At 44.2% G+C, this 19,228-nt stretch overlaps 1 protein-coding gene across 1 annotated transcript in view; it reads right to left on the bottom strand.

The window, feature by feature from the left end:
* zswim5 (zinc finger, SWIM-type containing 5) overlaps positions 1–14,120 on the bottom strand; it is a 30,933-nt gene extending 16,813 nt beyond the window's left edge. Inside the window, exon 1 of the mRNA XM_089008899.1 lies at positions 13,527–14,120. Within this exon, the coding sequence (XP_088865025.1) occupies positions 13,527–14,061 (535 nt within the window). The 5' untranslated portion in view covers positions 14,062–14,120. The remainder of the gene's footprint in view (positions 1–13,526) is intronic.
* Between the last annotated feature and the right edge of the window lie 5,108 nt (positions 14,121–19,228).

Below are 19,228 nucleotides of genomic sequence, written 5' to 3'. Positions count from 1 at the left end.
ATTGTACATCCACAATTGCACACAAGGCAGCGCCATCTGTCACAGGCGGTGAAAACCCCGCCCACCCCGGGGACAATCGGCCAATGAGGAAGGGAGACCATTCCTCACGCTCATAGGCCATTAACCCTAATCAGCTGTGGGGGGGGAATGGTGTCGGGCGGCGAGCCAAAGTGGATGGATGCGTGCACGCGCGCTAGCTCGCGCGAGCATTTATAATTAAGACGGCTAGCTGTCTGATTTGATGGAATTCATTTTTTTTTTTTATGTCCTTGTCCAGGAAACTTGAATGAATGAACGACTCTCTGTGTCTTTGTGTTGTCATATTATTTGTTATTATTTTATTTTATTTTGTTTAACTTTATGTTACTTCCGGGTTGAGTGAACGCTGGCGTGTGTGGCTGCCGCTACTCACCCGCAGAAAAAATATCCCGTGACTGTAAAGTGTCCTTGAGAGTTTTGAAAGGCGCTTCGCAATTAAATGTATTATTATTATTATTATTATTATTATTATTATTATTTGGGGACCTAGTAACGGATTATTGTCATTTGAATGGTTTCTTATGGGAAATAAATGTTTGGAAGACAAACCTTTCGCCTTACACACTTTCTGGGAACCAAGTGCTGAAGAATGAATGACTTTTATTTAGTTTTTTTTTTACTTTATGTTCAATCAATCAATCAATCAAGAAACAATCAATAAAGAAACAAGAAACAATCAATAAAGAAACAAGAGACTATAAAAGAAACAATAAATAAAGAAACATCTATTTGCTATCTGGCTAGCTAGCTAGCTTTCTATTTGAGTTACTTCCGGGTTAAGTGAACGCTAGCGCGTGTGGCTGCCGCTGCTTACCCATAGAAAAAATATCCTGTTACTGTAAAGTGTCCTTGAGAGTTTTGAAAGGCGCTTAGAAATGAAATGGATTATTATTATTATTATATTTGCTATCTAGCTAGCTTCTGAGAGACGGTATATTAGAGCAACGTTAGCATTTTTTGTTGAAGCGCTATATCTATTTACCATCTAGCTAGCTAGCTAGCTAGCTACATAGTAGCTATCTATTAGCCATCTAGCTAGCTTTCTATCTATTTGAGTTACTTCCGCGTTGAGTGAACGCTGGCGCGTATGCCTGCTGCTTTGTTTTGAAAGGCGCTTCGAAATGAAATGGATTCTTCTTATTATTATTATTATTATTATTATTATTATTATTATTATTACTCCATGTACCGCATGAAGCTATACGCAGCATTATTGTATCCATATATTCAAAAGACTTTTCAGTCCACCACGAGTAAATAAAGCGTGCACGGCATATGGGCAATTTAACACTCCCCGCAAGTGTCAAAGTTCAAATTAGCATGCCGATTTATTTCGATTTGGGGGTTAGCCAGATATAGCGGCAAATTCAACGTGAAAACAAACAATAGCGTTAGCCAAATTGAATTTTCTTCAATGGTGATTTTTCTCTTGTGGTTGAAAGTGTATTCTTCGTGGTTTGCCCACCCCCCCTTAGCAAACATGTGCCCCGCCCCCTTTAGCGCTTGCCATCTCCCATCTGTTGTGACAGCTCCAAGGTTAACAACACAGCAGCACCCCGTTAGCGCGCTCCCGCTCAGGCAGACGACACCCACATGGCCACGTATTGGATCAGACGTCCGTCCGCGCAGATGCACAAATGCATCATCTCCAACCATCCATCCGTCCGTCCGTCCTCCATCCATGACGGCAAATTCCTCACGCTAATAGGACATCCAACTATCCATCCAACCCGTCCGTCCATGCGTCCAACCAGTCCGTCCACCCACCACCCACCCAAACACATCCATCCGTCTGTCCGTCCGTCCGTCCGTCCATTCATTCCTCCAGCCATTAATGTCGGCCAATTCCTCACGCTCATAGGCCAACCATCCATTCATCCATCCATCCATCCAACCCATCTGTCCACCTAATAAACCCATCCATCCATCCTTCCATCCATTCATTCATTCATCCATCCATCCAAACATCCATCCAACCTATTGCCCACTTAATAAACCCATCCATCCATCCTTCCATCCATTCATTCATTCATTCATTCATTCATCCATCCATCCATCCATCCATCCATCCAACCCATCCGTCCACCCACCCAAACCCATCCATTCATTCATCCATCCATCCAGGCATCCATCCAACCCGTCCAGCCGCCATCCATCAATGTCGGCCAATTCCTCACACTCATAGGCCAGCCATCCATCATTCATCCATCCATCCATCCAACCTATCCATGCACCCAATAAACCAATCCATTCATCCCTCCATCCAACCCATCCGTCCACCCAGTAAACCCCTCCGTCAATCCAAATATCCATCCATGCATTTACCCAACCTATCCGTCCACCCATCCATCCAACCTGTCCGTCCATCCGTCCTGTCACCCATCCATCCATCCACCCACTCAACGAAACCCATTCATTCATCCAGGTGGTGAGCGCTCAGGATGTCGGGCTGGCGACCTTATTTGCCGGGGTCAGACACGACATTCTAAGGCCCCGGTGTCAAAGTAAAGGCCCGGGGGCCAAATCTGGCCCACCACATCCTTTTATTCGGCCCATGAAAGGCAATCAAACATGTTAAGTGCCATCATGCTCGCTAAAGTCCCAACCGAAATTTCTAATTGTCGTATGTAAACCACAATAACAGTCATTATTCACTGCAGTTTACCAAATTTGTTCGGGTTTTGTTTTGTGGGGGGTGGCAATAAAGTGCTGGTCAAACCTCTGGACATGTTTTTCCCCTTCCACGAAAGGACAGCATTCGCCTTTTTCCATGTGAGCGCTTTGTTACAGCTTCACCTATTATTAAAGCGCTATATAAACCTATATGTATTGTATTTTGTACAGCCGCCCCTATTTCAAGCTTAGATAACTCCACACCCATCTAACTTATGAATTAACTTTTTTTTTCTGATGAAAGAACAGTCTAAGCTTGCTAACTCCGTACTGAATGCTTATGTTGTCCCAAAACGTAGGCAGCCGAGGTCAAACACGACATTCTAAGTCACAGGTGTCCATGCCGTGACCCGGGGGCCAAATATGGCCCGCCAGATCATTTTATTCGGCCCGTAAAAGACAGGTTTGTCAAGTGCCATCATGCTTGCTAAAGTCCCAACCGAAATGTTCAATTGTCGTATGTAAACCACAATAACAGTCACTATTTTTAACTTTAAATTTGAAAACAAGTTATTTATTCATTTGTTGTGCGTTTTATATGTAATATGTGGAGGGCACGAAACATTCTAATGGCTTCCCCAAATTCATAATGACTCCCTGAGAGGAAACTGTAACGATAGTATGGCCCGTAGCAAAAAAATGACTGACAACCTCAGTGTATGGGAACAGTGATAAAAACATAATTAAGAAAAAAAATGCTAAAAACCACTCACAGAGGAGGTATGAAAAATTTTGCCATGTATGCAAACACACTCAAATCCACTCACACACTCTAGAATAGTTTCTCCAATGGGGTTCAATCTACCCCACAGAAAGGCCAACGACCATTTATGGTGCGCTGGAACATCTCCCAAGCGTACGTTACTGAAACCTTTCCGCGTCCGTGATTCGACTCGACGGCAAAAAGAGCCGAATCGCGGCGCTGGCGAAATCATGCGTGAAATGAATCGTGAATGAAATTGAATGAAAACAGCTTGGGGGCCAATAAACAACCTGGAAATGCACACATGCGCACGTAGGGGTGGGGGATGTTGTTGGTGGGCTTCTGGTTGACTTCATCAAGCCCAGCCACCATATGGAGATGGGACCCTAAGTAGGGGGGGGGGGGGGGGGTGAGAGTTTGTGTGTGTGTGTGTGTGTGTTGTTTGTATGACTCGTCTTGTGAGGACCACGAACGTTTTATACCATACGTAGTGAGGACATTTTTGGCAAGTGATGACCTTTTGGCCGGTCCTCACAAGGTTTTCATTCTAAAGGCTGGCGAGTGGCTACCTATTCATTGGCTAATGGCTATCTATTCTCTAGCTAATGGCTAGCTGTTTGCTAGCTATTAGCTATCTATTCGCTGGCTATGAGCTATCTATTTGCTAGCTAGCTAGCTTGCGAGTTACTTTGGGGTTGAGTGAACGCTGGCGCGTGTGACTGCCACTGCTCACCCACAGAAGAAAACGTATACTGTGACTGTAAAGTGACTTTGAGAGTTTTGAAAGGCGCTTAGAAATGAAATGGATTATTATTATTAAATATGCATCTGTTAAAGGTTCAGAAAGGTCCTCACAAATTCACCGAAAATGATTTTTTTGTTGTGTATTTTCATTTCACTTGGATACACACACTTTTTACTCACTGTGTGTGTGTGTGTGTGTGTGTGTGTGTGTGTGTGTGTGTGTGTGTGTGTGTGTGTGTGTGTGTGTGTGTGTGTGTGTGTGTGTGTGTGTGTTTAAAGAGAGGAAAAAATTCATACCACAAAAATTCAAATGATATTTTAACCAAATTCACTACAGGGGTGAGGACTTTGAATGTAGCCATTCAGAAACCTCACTCCTGCTGTTATTTCAGTTCCAAGTCCACTTTTTTAGTTTTTAAAGATGTTGAAGTGTGAAATGGGGTGACATTTAGTCTTCAAATGGAACATGAGTTCTTCTCTGAACGTATCAGCAACGGTGGTCCCTCACTCCTTATCTGGAATTATCCGGACCTCACAAAACCTTTGAAACAGGAATGTGTGTGTGTGTGTGTGTGTGTGTGTGTGTTACAGAGAGACACACATCAGCAAATGAGCTTGAATGCATGATGACGCCCCTTTTAGCAGATTAGGAGGACCCCCCTTTCAAGCCCGAAGGTGCGTTCGCTTCAAACCGCCGCTTCCACAACGGTTATTATAGTCAGCCATCTTTTCATTCTCGGGCTTCTTTGTGTCCTCCTCCAGGGGCAGACGCAGGAGAAAAACCGGCTCGCTGACGTGGCGACAAGACTCATGCCAAACGCATCCGTTCAGCTTTCATCTAGGCGGAAATACTCTTTTTACGCGACGGTCCGCGCAGTCAAGGGAAGCCTTTCGCAGTTTGCGCCCAACCCCCCCCCAAAAAAAAACAAACACGCTCAATGGTGGAGGCGTCAAGGTCTCGCCTGCCATTGTTGGACCTCAACGGGTGAAAGGCGACCGGCAAGCAGGCGGCGGGCAGAAGGCTGAGCGGAGGAAGCCTTGGGGGAGGTAGGAGGGAGGGCAACCATGGAAAAGAAGATGCGTTGCAAAAAGAGCAGACGACTTGCAGGATGCGCACAATCAGCAGACCCACTTGTCGTTTACTTAAAATGACACGTGAATAGCCATATGAAGGTAATACCCCACTTACGACCGGCTCGACTTACGACCACGACTTCCAAACCCTATTTAAAAAAACATGGGAATTTGCGAGTCATTTAGCCTCCGAGTCTCTATTCAACATTTTGAATGGGTTTCAACTTACGACCATTTTGACTTACGACCGGAACGGAACTCGGTCGTAAGTCGGATGTTACCCGGAGGAGGTAGTTAATAGATTCATTTGAGTTGTTTATATATATATACAGTAAAGTCTGGTTATATCGATATCGGATATATCGATAGTCCCGGTTATATCGATACCATTTCTATGCACGCACGGAGAAAAGTACATGCAAACAGGGTCGGATATATCGATAGTCCCGGTTATATCGATATTTTTTCGGACTCCCTTGAATATCGATATAACGAGACTTTACTGTATATATATATCTCCCTACTGTCCCTGAAGATCAAGCTGCCGCAGCTTTTGATCTGGTGTGTTTTGTAGTCCGGAAATTACAGTCACCAAGTCGCATCAAAACAGCCGCCAAACTGGTTACCGTATTTTCCGGTGTATAAAGCGCACCCAAAAGCCTTCATTTTCTTTTTAATGTGGTGTGCCTTATATTTGGAAAGTTTTATTTATTTATATAGTATACGTATTGGAAAACTTGTTTCATTCATTGGCAGTGTGCCTTATAGTCCGTTGCGCCTTTTTTATAGAAAAGGTTTGATAATACACCATTGAATTGGGGTGCGCCTTATACGCCGGTGCGCCTTATGCATCGGAAAATACAGTAGTTTTAAAGATCAAGCTTGTGCAGCTTTTAATCAGTTGTGTTTCGTGGTCCGGGAATTACATTCGCATAAAAAAAGCCTACGAAACAGGTTAGCGTATTTTCCTGTGTATAAGGCGCACCCAAAAGTCTTCATTTTCTTTCCAATGTGGTGCGCCTTATATTTGGAAAAACTATTATATGTTTAGATATTATATTTGGAAAACCTTTTTCATTCATTGAAAGTGCGCCTTAAATATGGGGAAAAAAATTTGAAAATACCCAATTCAATGGGGGTGCGCCTTATACGCCAGTGCACCGTATACACCGGAAAATACACTAGTTTTTAAAAAATCAAGCTGCGGCAGCTTATAATCAGGTGTTTTGTAGTCCGGAAATTACAGTCGCTCAGTTGCATAAAAACAGCCAACTGACCAGGTTACCATATTTTCCGGTGTATAAGGCGCACCCAAAAGCCTTCATTTTGTTTTCTAATGTGGTGTGCCTTATAGTGTGCCTTAAAAAATATGATATATTTATATATTATATTTGGAAAATTGTTTTCATCCATTGAGGTGCGCCTTATAGTCCGATGCACCTTATATGTGGGACAAATATTGAAAATACATCATTCAATAGGGGTGTGTCTTATACTCCGGTGCGCCTTATACACCAGAAAATACGGTACATGGTTTTTTTTCTCTCAAATCTAATGAAATAAAATGATGTGGCAAGGAAGGAAGGAACTTCCCATGCCTGTGTTCTGGCCCGAGGGGGTAAATATTTGATCTGGGTCAATAGAGCAACATTTCTCCTTTTCACCCAAGGTCAACATCAGTCGCATAAAACCCACACAAAAGCCACGGCGAAGTAAGTTTGAAAGCTTCTTGACAACAATGCTCGCTGAATGCGACAACAAAACCAAACTAAACTAAAGCGTGAATGACGGCCAACTGGCTCGGTACCACTTGGCACAACCCGAGCTCGGCTTGTCTTTGGCACCACAATAAAAGCCGCCACTTGGTGCGCAACAGACAATACGCGGGTGTCTCTCTTCGAGAGGTGTGGAGGAAAGTGGATTTCGACTTACAACCGTTTGACTTACAACCGTTTTGTCGGAATGCAACCCGGTCGTAACTCGGATGTTACCTGTATATATACACTTTGTATACATTACAGGTCCAGTTATACAGTAATAAAAATCGATAATACGAAATATAAAATGATAAATCACACAAAATGTTATCAAATGTGTAAATGAACTGTAAACAGTTTGGTGTATAATAGTATTCAATCGAAAACGTTGCTTAAAAACAACAGATTGACATCGTCTAGTATCCTGTCGTGTAAACGCCACGTCAGCCATTTTGAATGGATTTCGACTTACGACCGTTTGACTTACGACCATTTTGTCGGAACGGATGTTACCTGTATATATACACTTTGTGTACATTACAGGTACAGTTATACAGTAATAAAAATCAATAAGACGAAATATAAAATGATAAAAAAATTACATTAAGTTATCAAATTTGTAAATGAACTGTAAACAGTTTGGTGTATAATAGTATTCAATCGAAAACGTTGCTTAGAAACAACAGATTGACATCGTATACTATCCTGTCGTGTAAACGTCACGTCAGCCATTTTGAATGGATTTCGACTTACGACCGTTTGACTGACGACCATTTTGTCGGAACGGAACGCGGTCGTAACTCCGATGTTACCTGTATATATACACTTTGTATACATTACAGGTACAGTTATACAGTAATAAAAATCGATAATACGAAATGTAAAATGATAAAAATGACACTAAAAGTTATACATTGTATAAATGAACTGTAAACAGTTTGGTATATAATAGTATTCAATCAAAAACGTTGGTTAAAAACAACAGATTGACATCATATACTATCCTGTTGTGTAAACATCACGTCGGCCATTTTGAATGGATTTCGACTTACGACCGTTTGACTTATGACCACTTTGTCAAAACGGAACACGGTTGTAACTCGGATGTGACCTGTATATATACCCGCTAATTTTTATGGGAAATGATTTTTTTTTTTTCCCGGTACCGTGCAACAAATGATCACACGTTAGCGACACGCTACCGGAAAACAATCGTTACTGTGAAATCCTCAAGCCTGAGACAGCAAGCCAAATACTTTGCTTTTGAAGTTATCCAACTCACTTCCATGTTTTTTCCACTCGGCCCCCTGATCAACATTTGTTTGGCAATTACCCGAACGGAGAAGATGAAAATGGTGCATTTCTTTTGAAGTCCAGCCACTTTTCCTCCGAGTGCAACGTCGACGGCGGCCAAATGTGCAAGCAGCATGTGTGCAGACGCACACTCCAACTCACGTGCGCAAAACTAATAAAAGGCAGGTGTGCGATGGAGCGACAACTGACAAGGGCAGCAAACGCACGCCTGCTTCAAAAGCCAGCAGGGCCACGGCGACCGATCCTTCCAAATTAAATGCAAGAAAATACACAACGTTGCGCTGTCGGTCACTTGATTTGCACATGCGGAGAAGGTCGAGGACACGGGTGTCAAACTCAAGACCCCCGGGGGCCAGACAGGAAGCCAAATACTTTGCTTTTGAAGTTATCCGCCTTATACGACGGTGCACCTTACACACCGGAAAATACGGTATATTTGGAAAACTTTTTTTTCATTTATTGAAGGTGCGCCTTATATATGAAAATGGTTTGAAAATGCGCATTATACATCGGGAAATACGGTATATTTTGAAAACTTGTTTTGATTCATTGAATGTGCGCCTTACATATGGAAAAAGTTTGAATATACACCATTCATTTGGGGTGCGCCTTATATGCCGGTGCACTGTATACACGAGAAAATATGGTATATTTGTAAGACTTTTTTTCATTCATTGAATGTGCGCTTTATATATGGAAAAAGTTTTAAAATACACCATTCATTGGGGGTGCGCCTTATACGCCGGTGCACCGTATACACGGGAAAATATGGTAGACTTGGAAAACTTTTTTCATTCATTGAAAGCACACCTCATATATGGAGAAAGTTTGAATATGCACCATTCATTGGGGGTGTGCCTTATATGCCGGTGCACATTATACACCGGAAAATACGGTGTTTTTGGAAAACTTTTTTTCATTCATTGAATGTGCCTTATATATGGAAAAAGTTTGAATATGCACCATTCATTGGGGGTGCGCCTTATACGCTGGTGCGCCTTATACACTGGAAAATAAGGTAGCTCGTTTTCAAATGTGAAGTCAAAAATAATGACTGTTATTGGGATAGTATGAAATTTGGGTTGGAAAACTTTTTTCATTCATTGAAGGTGCGCCTTATATATGAAAAAAAGTTTGAAAATACACCATTCATTGGGGGTGTGCCTTATGCGCCGTATGCCTTATACACCAGAAAATACAGTACACTTGGAAAACATTTTTTCATTCATTGAAGTTGCGCCTTATATATGGGAAAAGTCGGAAAATGCACCATTCATTGGGGGTGCGCCTTATACGCTGGTGCGCCTTATACACTGGAAAATAAGGTAGCTCGTTTTCAAATGTGAAGTCAAAAATAATGACTGTTATTGGGATAGTATGAAATTTGGGTTGGAAAACTTTTTTCATTCATTGAAGGTGCGCCTTATATATGAAAAAAAGTTTGAAAATACACCATTCATTGAGGGTGCGTCTTATACGCCTGTGCACATTATATACCGGGAAATACGGTATAAATACGGTATAAATAAATAAGTAGTAAGATAGCTAGATAGATCGATGGAGATAGCTAACTAGCTAGCTAGATAGAGATAGTGAGCTAGCTCGCTAGCTAGAGATAGCTAGCTAGCTAAAGATAGCTCGCTAGCTAGAGAGGAAATAGGCAACTGTGCCTGTCTCCATGATCCCCCTCCCCCCCTCTATTTCATACACAAGTGTGGCGACAGTTTCAGGAAACAAAAACACACTTTTAAAAAAATCCCATTCAACTCCGCCGTCGCTTGGAAAACATGTTGACTGGATGTAACATTTGACGGACTGACACTTAGGAAAAGACACAAACATCCACACACTGATCCTTCCTTACCCCCCCCCCCCACGCACCCCCCTTTGCTGTGAACAAGGGCTTTTTTTCTACAGCCGGCTAACAAAGCATGACCCAATAATCCAAAAGCTTGATTCGAGGATGAGGAAGACCCCCCCACTGCCCCCTTTCCCGTCACCCTCCTGCTCTCTGAGGACTTTATAACTGGCAAGGAAGCTTGTGGTCATACGTGTGATATATTAGGGGGGACGTCGGGGGGTTCAACGCACTAGCGCACTTAGCCAAGGCTCTTCGAATGACACTTTAGTGGATTATTACAGCAGGGCTGATAAGCGGTTGATGAGCTCAAGCAATCCCTTCCAATCAAGATGGCGTTACCGTTAAATCTAAACAAAAGGGCTTCACTTGCTAAGTGTGTCTATTAAACGTGGCGCGTACGCGGCGAACTGGAGGTAGTTTATCTGCCTTGTCATTCTCTAAACTGCATTAAAAAAAAAACGGAGGTGTCAAAGTCAAGGCCCGGGGGCTAAATCTGGCCCGCCATCTCATTTTACTCGGCCCGCGAAAGCAAATCAAGCATTAAGTGCCACGATGCATACTTAAAGGACAACCGACAGCGTTTGTTTGGTTCCTGACAGACATCAGCAAAACGTTTTATAGCATCTAAAATAGCCAAAACACGCAGACTGATATTGTTTAGTCAAATGCAAAACACCAATAAAAATGACTGCCAAAACTGCCACAAAATGAGCTCGGAAGTGGCAAGATTCAGAAAGTCCCGCCCCCTTTTTCGTGGCGTCACGTCAGGATACTCCTTCACAAACTGCCATGCTCCAGAATCAAAACAATGGCTTCAGCGAGTTCAGATTGGGAGAAGATGCATTCTTGTTACTCATCCAGTTATGAATATGATTCAAAGAGTTCTGAAGAGGAAAGCATACATGTTTGACATCAATTAAAGAAGTCCTTCCGTATCAATTCGAGCCGTCTGGACTCCAATGTAGCGCCCAGAAAATGCACAAGATGGCCCACAAGCTCCGTTGGAAATGGCTGATTTGTCTGCTGGGAATTTGTGTCAACTTACATCTTTATGCGTGTTACCGCAATTGGCTGCAACACGCATATAAGAAGCTATCTAAATAGCTGTATAGATGGATCGCTGGATAGATAGCTAACCAACCGTATAACTAGCTAATGAGCTGGATAGTTAGCGAGCTAAATAGCTAGCGAGCAACATAGCTAGCGAGCCAAGTACCTAGCTAACCAAATAATAATAATAATAATAATAATACATTTCATTTATAAGCACCTTTCAAAACTCTCAAGGACGCTTTACAGTCACAAGATAGTTTTTTCTGCGGGTGAGCAGTGGCGGCCAATAGCTAGTTAACCATATAGGAAGCTATCTAGATAGTTGTATAGATGGATAGCTAGATAGCTAACCAACCGTATAACTGGCTAACGAGCTGGATAGTTAGCGAGCTAAATAGCTAGCGAGCAACATAGCTAGCGAGCCAAGTACCTAGCTAACCATATTAATAGCTAGTTAACCATATAGCAAGCTAGCTAGATAGGTGGATAGCTAGATAGATAGCTAACCAACCATATAGCTAGATAATTGCTGGATAGCTAGTGATCTAAATAGCTGTTGAGTAACATAGCTAGCAAGCTAAGTACCTAGCTAACCATATTAATAGCTAGTTAACCATATAGGAAGCTAGCTCGATAGCTGTATAGCTAGATAGGGAGCTAACCGACCATATAACTAGCTAACAAGCTGGATAGAGAGTTAGCGAGCTTAATAGCGAGCGAGCTAAATAGCTTGCGAGCAACATAGCTAGCGAACTATATTAATAGTTAGTTAACCGTATAGGTAGCTCGTTGGATGGATGGATAGATAGCAAGCTAGCTAGATAGCTCAACAGACACATAAATAGATATATAGATATGTGGATTGTGGTGTTTTTGATAACCGGAAGTGCTCCATCTTGCTGGTTAAGCCCCCCCTCGACTCTGCATACGATGCCCAACGACAGACAATCATCAACCGGCTAGAATTATCCTGACACGAACACTTGAATGAAGGTGGCGCTTTCGGATCACATCTCGCAAGCTTCGCACAAAAAAACGGCATCACGCCAGATGGCCCTAAAACAAAGCTAAGAGTAAAATGCGGCTTCCATATTCACAAGTTTCACATTTCGGAGAGTAACCAAGTGGAATCAATGAGCATTTGAAGGTTAAAAAAAGATGCAATAAGAAGCTTCCCCCCCTTGATAGCTTGGCTTGAGGGAACGAACATAAAACCTCAGACAAGCTCCAGTGCCTCTCACGCCATATGGCCAAACGAGACAAAAAAAAAAATAGCCCAATATCACTAAGAGGGGGGGGGGGTCCTCCCCGCCTTTCTTCGCCAGTCCTCGCATTCATTTTCGTCATGACCAATGTTAACGTCCGTAAGAACTTTAATCGTTCTGACGTAAACGAAGGAAGCTTTTTACGGAATGGCCCTTTGTTTGAAAACATCCTCTCCCGCCGCAAGAGCTTGGAAACGAGAGACGGTTATCGATCATTTCAATTCGTGAGCCTTTTGTGTAGCGAGTGTTTAGGGGGGGGGGGGGGCAATAGCCGATTTCTACATTTTAGCCAAAACACTTTACAGGGGGGGGGACACCACCGACGGAAGCTTTTCGTTTCCACGCTGATGGCGCCGGCGTCTTCTTTGTCCAAGCCCGAACGTCGTCGGCGGCGAGTAAACACAGCCGTGTGGAAGAGGAGGAGGGGTCGCGGAGGGGGGCGTTTTTTTGTTTTCTTTCTCGGATTAACGTCGGATTAATCATAATAAGAGACCCCCAAAAACGGCCTTTGTTCCTTGGGTTATGCCACTCTGGACAAACGCCTAGTTTTGGATGGTTTAAAAACAAAAAAAATTGAAATTGCCAATTGACGCCAAAGACAACATAAAGCCCCCGTTGAGTCCTTTTGTATCGGTGTTTAGCTGTCAGCGAGACCCCCCTTCCTTCCCCCCCAGACCCCCTTCGGTCAACGAAAAAAAAGTCAACATTAGCTCATTTTTCATTCTTTTTAGGGAGCGTTTGAGTCGACTCAAAACATAATAAGGAAAGAAGGGAAGTTAAAACCACAATCGGAAGCCCTTTAATTTTTAAACAGCAGCTGGTCGGTCGTCCATGTCAGCAAGCAACCTTATCTCCACTCTCACGCGGTCAGGAAGCTTGATGAAGTTCAAAACATTCGTCACGCAAACACTTTAGGACGGAACAAATACAAAACGTTCCGACTACGCTTCCATTAGCAGGCGTCCGGGGGAAAGATTCCGACGCGACGCCGAGCCCCAAAGAAATCGGTTGAGTTTTACTTTTCACACAATCTTTCCACTTACCGACTTGTAAAACGTTTTCCACGCAGCCGGTCTCCAGCAACCGGATCCCGCGGCGGAAAGGCAACGCGTCTCCCGTTCCTACCGCTCCGCTCGTTCCGACCGTCGTCGGACCGGCGACGGTTCCTCCTCCTCCTCCTCCGCCGCCGCCGGCGGTCGTTGTAGATCCGGACCCGGCGCCCGCTGCCCCGTTGGGAGCCGTCGACGGACCCTCTTCGCCGGCGACGCGGCATTGAAACGACGAGTACATGCATATTTCCTTCTCGTTCCGGGGGAAAGACCAGTAGACGATCCGACGCTGGACGGGTTCCGGGATCCGCTCGAATCGCTCCTCGACTCTTTCGAAGGCCCACTTTTCCGCTACTGCCTTGGCGGCGCAGTCCAGGAGGGACTCCGGGGAGCGATGTCGAGAGCTGGGAAAACCGTGTCCCGGCCCGGGACCGGGGCCTCGGGGAGCGGGGCGCAGGCAGGGTCGCTTACTAACCGGTGGGAGGCTCAGGAGAGGATGGGGTGGCTGTTCCCTTCGTCCTTCCGCCATGGCGAGTCGATCCACACTGACCGGACCGGCGGCGCGCCGACACGGAGTTAAAACCGGAAGTCGATCGCACACGCACACGCACACACAAAGCAGTTTCACGGTGTGCAGACTGCGCGTCACGTCGGGCCTTTCAAAATAAAATGCAGGCTCAAAAATGTCGCCAGCCAAAGGTTCAAAATAATAACGATTATCTTTGTCATCAAATCATGTGAAAGAAAATACGCTTTGTAATTTTTTTACAGTTGTATCTCCTCTTATTTTCCGTTTTGTTGACCTTGTGCCATGCCTTGACGCTGATGGCAGAATAACGAACGAGCTGTATATTAGCTATCTAGCTATCTATTAGCTAGCTGACTATCTATTAGCTAGCTATATCCATTTTCTATCTATGAGCTATCTGACTGACGAGCTAGCCAGCTAGATAAATATTATTGATAGATAAATAGATAGATAGATAGATAGATAGATAGATAGATAAATTTAAATATGAATGTTTAATTTTTAATATTTGGCCTCGACAGGCCTAAAAAGCACTGAAACGCTCAGCACCCAGACACAATCCTGATGGGTGTCCCTCCGTTGGCACACTTTACCTCCGTTAAAAGGCGTCTTTTTGGGCATGCAATTATATTGAACAATAGGCCAAAGCCAATGAAGGATGCAATCCGTTACCATGGAAATGATTATGATGGATTTGTGGATAGACAGAGCAGGTAATTGGAAAAAGATTGATGGGTAAAAGGGCTGAAAGCGAGTGATAGGAGGATGGAAGAATGAAAGAGGGGCGGGGGAGATAAATTACAAAGGCAGACGTAGGGGAGAGGAAAGCCCCCCCCCCCCATTACAACATAAAACCGATTTGTTCAAAAACCGAAACAGCACTTTCCATTCAAATCAATGTAAAAAATCTTAATCCGTTCAAAGTCTAGAAAACAACTTTTGAACGATTTCATCGCATAAACCGGATGAAAACTTAATAATAGAGCAGGTCATGTGTAAAATTCTATAAAAACAAACTTTTATTTTCACCAATTTTCTTTCTGCCACGGGGCGTGTTGGCACCTATCCCAGCTATCTTTGGGCAAACACAGGGCACACTAACGTTTCAAACCATCCTCTGCTTGCTTTAAAATCATACTATTCAAGAAAAAAAAAAATATCCAGGCAACAATAGAAAAAATCCATCCATCCATTCATCCACCCAAAAAATCCATCAATCCATTCATCCATCCATTCAACCATCCATCCAGACATCTGTTCATCCATCCAGCCACCCAAAAATCCATGCATCAATCAAAAAAACATCAATCCATTCATCCATTCATCCATCCATTCATCCATCCATTCAGGCATCCATTCATCCATACACCCCAAAAAATCCATCCATCAATCTAAAAAAATCCATCCATCCACCCAAAAAAATCCATTAATCCATTCATCCATCAATCTATCCATCCATGCATCCGTTCATCCATCTATCCATCCACCCAAAAAATCCATCCATCCACCCATTCACCAAAATCAATCATTCATCCATCAATTCATCCATCAATTCATCAATTCATCCATTCATCCACCTCAAAAAAATCCATGCATCATCCCAAAAAAATCACCCATCCATTCATCCATCCAAAAAAAACATCTATCCATCCGGGATTCCATTCATCCATCCACCCAAAAAAATCCATTCATCCATCCAGGCATCCATTCATCGATCCAAAAAATTCACCCATCCATTTTCCCATCCATTATATCCTCACAAGGGTGGCGGGGGTGCTGGAGCCTATTCCAGGTGTCTTCGGCTAAGTCGTTGGGGTACACCCTGAACCGGTCACCAGCCAATAGCAGGGCACACATCATCCATCGTGCCACTCGACAAAAAAACAGGCATAAATATGTCAATCACCAATCACGCACATTTTCATGCCTACCGACCGATCGGCTAGCGATCGATTAGAGCATCCGTGGACTCCCCCGCCCATCTCGGTTGCCCTCCACCATCACCCCTCTTTGACCATCCCTTTTCACCGCTCACTTCGCTCTTTTTCACTCCGTCGTGACCCTTCACCCTCAATTTTCCTTTTCCCTTTCTCTTGACTACTTTTCTTTTTTTTTGCTCGCCATTTTATTCTTCTTGGTTCGGGGGGGGTCCTCGGGGCTTTGTGGAGACCCCAACAAGAGAAAGAAACCACAAAACAAACGCTGTGAGGGGGGGGGGGGGTTCCACAAACAAGCTTGCGACGAGGTATTCCCCGGAAATTTGCCACCAAATACTTTCATGTCAAACTTCTGCTCTGGCGGCCATTTTGAAGCTCCAATCACGTGATTGGCTTCTTCAGTGTTTGTTTATTTTTCTTCTACACTGTACGTTCAGTCTGGATTTCCAAACGGAATGTTTAGTGCAGATGATTGTGATGTCGATGATGAAATAAGGGCGTTTTTTTTTTTTGGGGGGGGGGGGGTACACAGTCTGCAAACTCGCTCGCTCTTCCCTCCATCGCATCATAATGAAGTTTGTGATGGCGGATAAACGAAGTGATACACAAAGACGAGTCATGAAGTGATCAAAGCCATGAAATGCATTTTGCACTGTTTGGCCATGTGCTCCATGGAATGTGACATGGAATCATCACTTCCATGACGCTGCCGGCTACAAGCGACCAGTCAAATGTTGGCTCGGGCAACCCCAACAAACGGCGGACAAGAAGACAAAATGAAGGATTCAGCCCGTGAAAGCAAATTAAACTTGTGAAGTCCCATGCTCATCTATCGAGTTAGCAAGCTAGCGAGTTAGTTAGCGATCGAGCTAGCTAAGGGATTGAGCTAGCTAAGCGATCGAGGTAAAAAAGCGATCGAGCTAGAAAAGCGATCGAGTTAGCTAAGCGAGTGAGCTCGCAAGCGATTGAGCTAACGAGCAATTGAGCTAGCTAGCGATTGAGATAGTTATCAAATGAGCTAGCTCGCGATCTAGCTAGCTAGCGATTGAGTTAGCTCGAGATCGAGCTAGCTAGCGATCAAACTAGCTAATGATCGAGCTAGCTAGCAAGAAAGCTAGCTAGTGATGGAGCTAGCGAACAATGGAGCTAGCGAGTGATGGAGCTAGCTGGCGATTGAGCTAGCTGGCGATGGAGCTAGCTATCGATCAAGCTGGCTAAGCAATCGAGTTAGCTGGCAATCGAGCTCGCTTGTGATCGAACTAGCTAGCGATTGAGATGGCTAGCGATCTAGCTAGCTCAGCGATCGAGGTAGTTAAGCGATCAAGCTAGCTAGCGATCGAGCTAGCTAGCGATCGAACTTGCTAGCGATCGAGCGATCTTGATCAAACTAGCTAGTGATTTAGTTAGCTTGAGATTGAGCTAGCTAGCAATCTAACTAGCTAGCGAGCGAGCTAGCTAGCAATCGAACTAGCTACAGATCGAATCAGCTAGCGATCGAGCTAGCTAGCGATCAAGCTAACTAGCCTTTCGAAGCATCCAAGGATACTTTACAATTAAAAGAACGACGAACACCAGAACAATAAAACCATAAATACAAAATTTGTGATGAGAGAGAGAAAATAACATCAGAAAAAAGGACAAACCCGTGGAGACGTTTGTCCTATTGTCCCAGCATTCTTTGTTTTTGTCCACAACAATGGCAAGGCCGGGTTAGCCCACATTTCTCCTCACCAGCTTGTTTATGGGGTACCCTGGCGATGGCGGCCTGGAGAATGCGAGGCATGAAGAGTGGGGACAATGTTGACTACTGTCCCCCAGAGAGAAGCCTTGTCCTAACCCGAGACAGGACAAGAAGTCCCCCCCCCCCCCCGTCCCTCTTTCAATGAATGAATGAATGGACGTGGCTACGCGCTGGATCGCTGCCCCACGGAGCAAGAACCAAGTCTGCGGAATGCGAGGCATGAGGTGAGGACAAAGACGGCAAGTGTCCCCCCACGGCGAGGACGACCCCGTCCCCGTCCCGGGCGAAAAGGCCAAAAAGGCAGTCAGCTTCCGAGGACGTACGGACGGATGAATAGATGACGAGCGAGCTAGCTGGTGGACAAGAAAGCCATGCAGCCGTTTAGATCACAATCTCACAGACGGACGTCATTTTTCGGGGCCGCGGCGACCATTCGTCATTCTTGAATAATGAAGGGAAGTGTTGCCATCAGATCGCTTTTGCGTGTTGGAATATGGCGGCTTCACATTTGACGATCAGTCCTCACTTCCGGGTTTTCAGGATGGGAGACATCCGAAGAGCTTCGTCAGCGAAGTAAAGTTGCGCTGGGAACTCCGGCCCGATATATATCCCTAATGGACAGAGGTGGTTAAAGGTTTAATTTAGACCGTGCTTACAACGGACTTCTTAGGTCATTGCCACATAGGCGTAGTCTGCTAATCAGGAGATACCAGAGCTAATGGGGCAATCAGAGCCAGGAATAGAACATTAGGGGTAATCAAATAGAACAAAAGAGGCAATCAGATTAGATTGATCAGGGTAGAGGTCTGGCACAGCCACTTTTGTCTTGCCACATAGGCGTAGTCATGCTAATGAGGTGATACCAGAGCAAATGGGGCAATCAGAGCCAGGCATAGATTTGAGGGGTAATCAGACAGACGAAAAAAAACGATATCAGATTAGACCTATGAGAGTAGAGGTCTACCACAACCACCTTTGTCTTATCACATAGGCGTAGTCATGCTAATGAGGTGATATCAGATCTAATGGGGCAATCAGAGCCAGGAATAGAACACGGGGGGTAATAAAACAGAACGGAAAAATTTAATCAGATTAGACCTATCAGAGTAGAGGTCTGGCACAGCCACCTTTGTTTTACCACATAGGCATAGTCATGCTAATGAGGTGATACCAGAGCAAATGTGGCAATCAGAGCCAGGCATAGAACATTAGGAGTAATCAAATAGTACAAAAGAAGTAATCGGATTAGAACTATCAGTGTAGAGGTCTGGCATAGCCATCTTTGTCCATAAGGGAAATATTTAGAGCCCAGCACAACTTTAGTTCGTTGACGAAACACTTCGGATGACGAGCGAAACATCCGTCACCTTCAAAGACGGCTGAAGAAACCTTTTCATCGAAGAAATGACAGAATGCATTTTTTTTCATGGTCCCAAAACCTCATCTTGACGTCCTAGCTTAAAAAAAAAACAAAACAGCATGGGGGATG

This window comes from Hippocampus bargibanti, linkage group LG11, assembly GCF_051943395.1.
Source record: "Hippocampus bargibanti isolate YZ-2025 linkage group LG11, ASM5194339v1, whole genome shotgun sequence".
Lineage (NCBI taxonomy): Eukaryota > Metazoa > Chordata > Actinopteri > Syngnathiformes > Syngnathidae > Hippocampus > Hippocampus bargibanti.
Note: the sequence above shows the minus strand (reverse complement) of the source record. Positions and strands in the feature narration are given on the sequence as shown.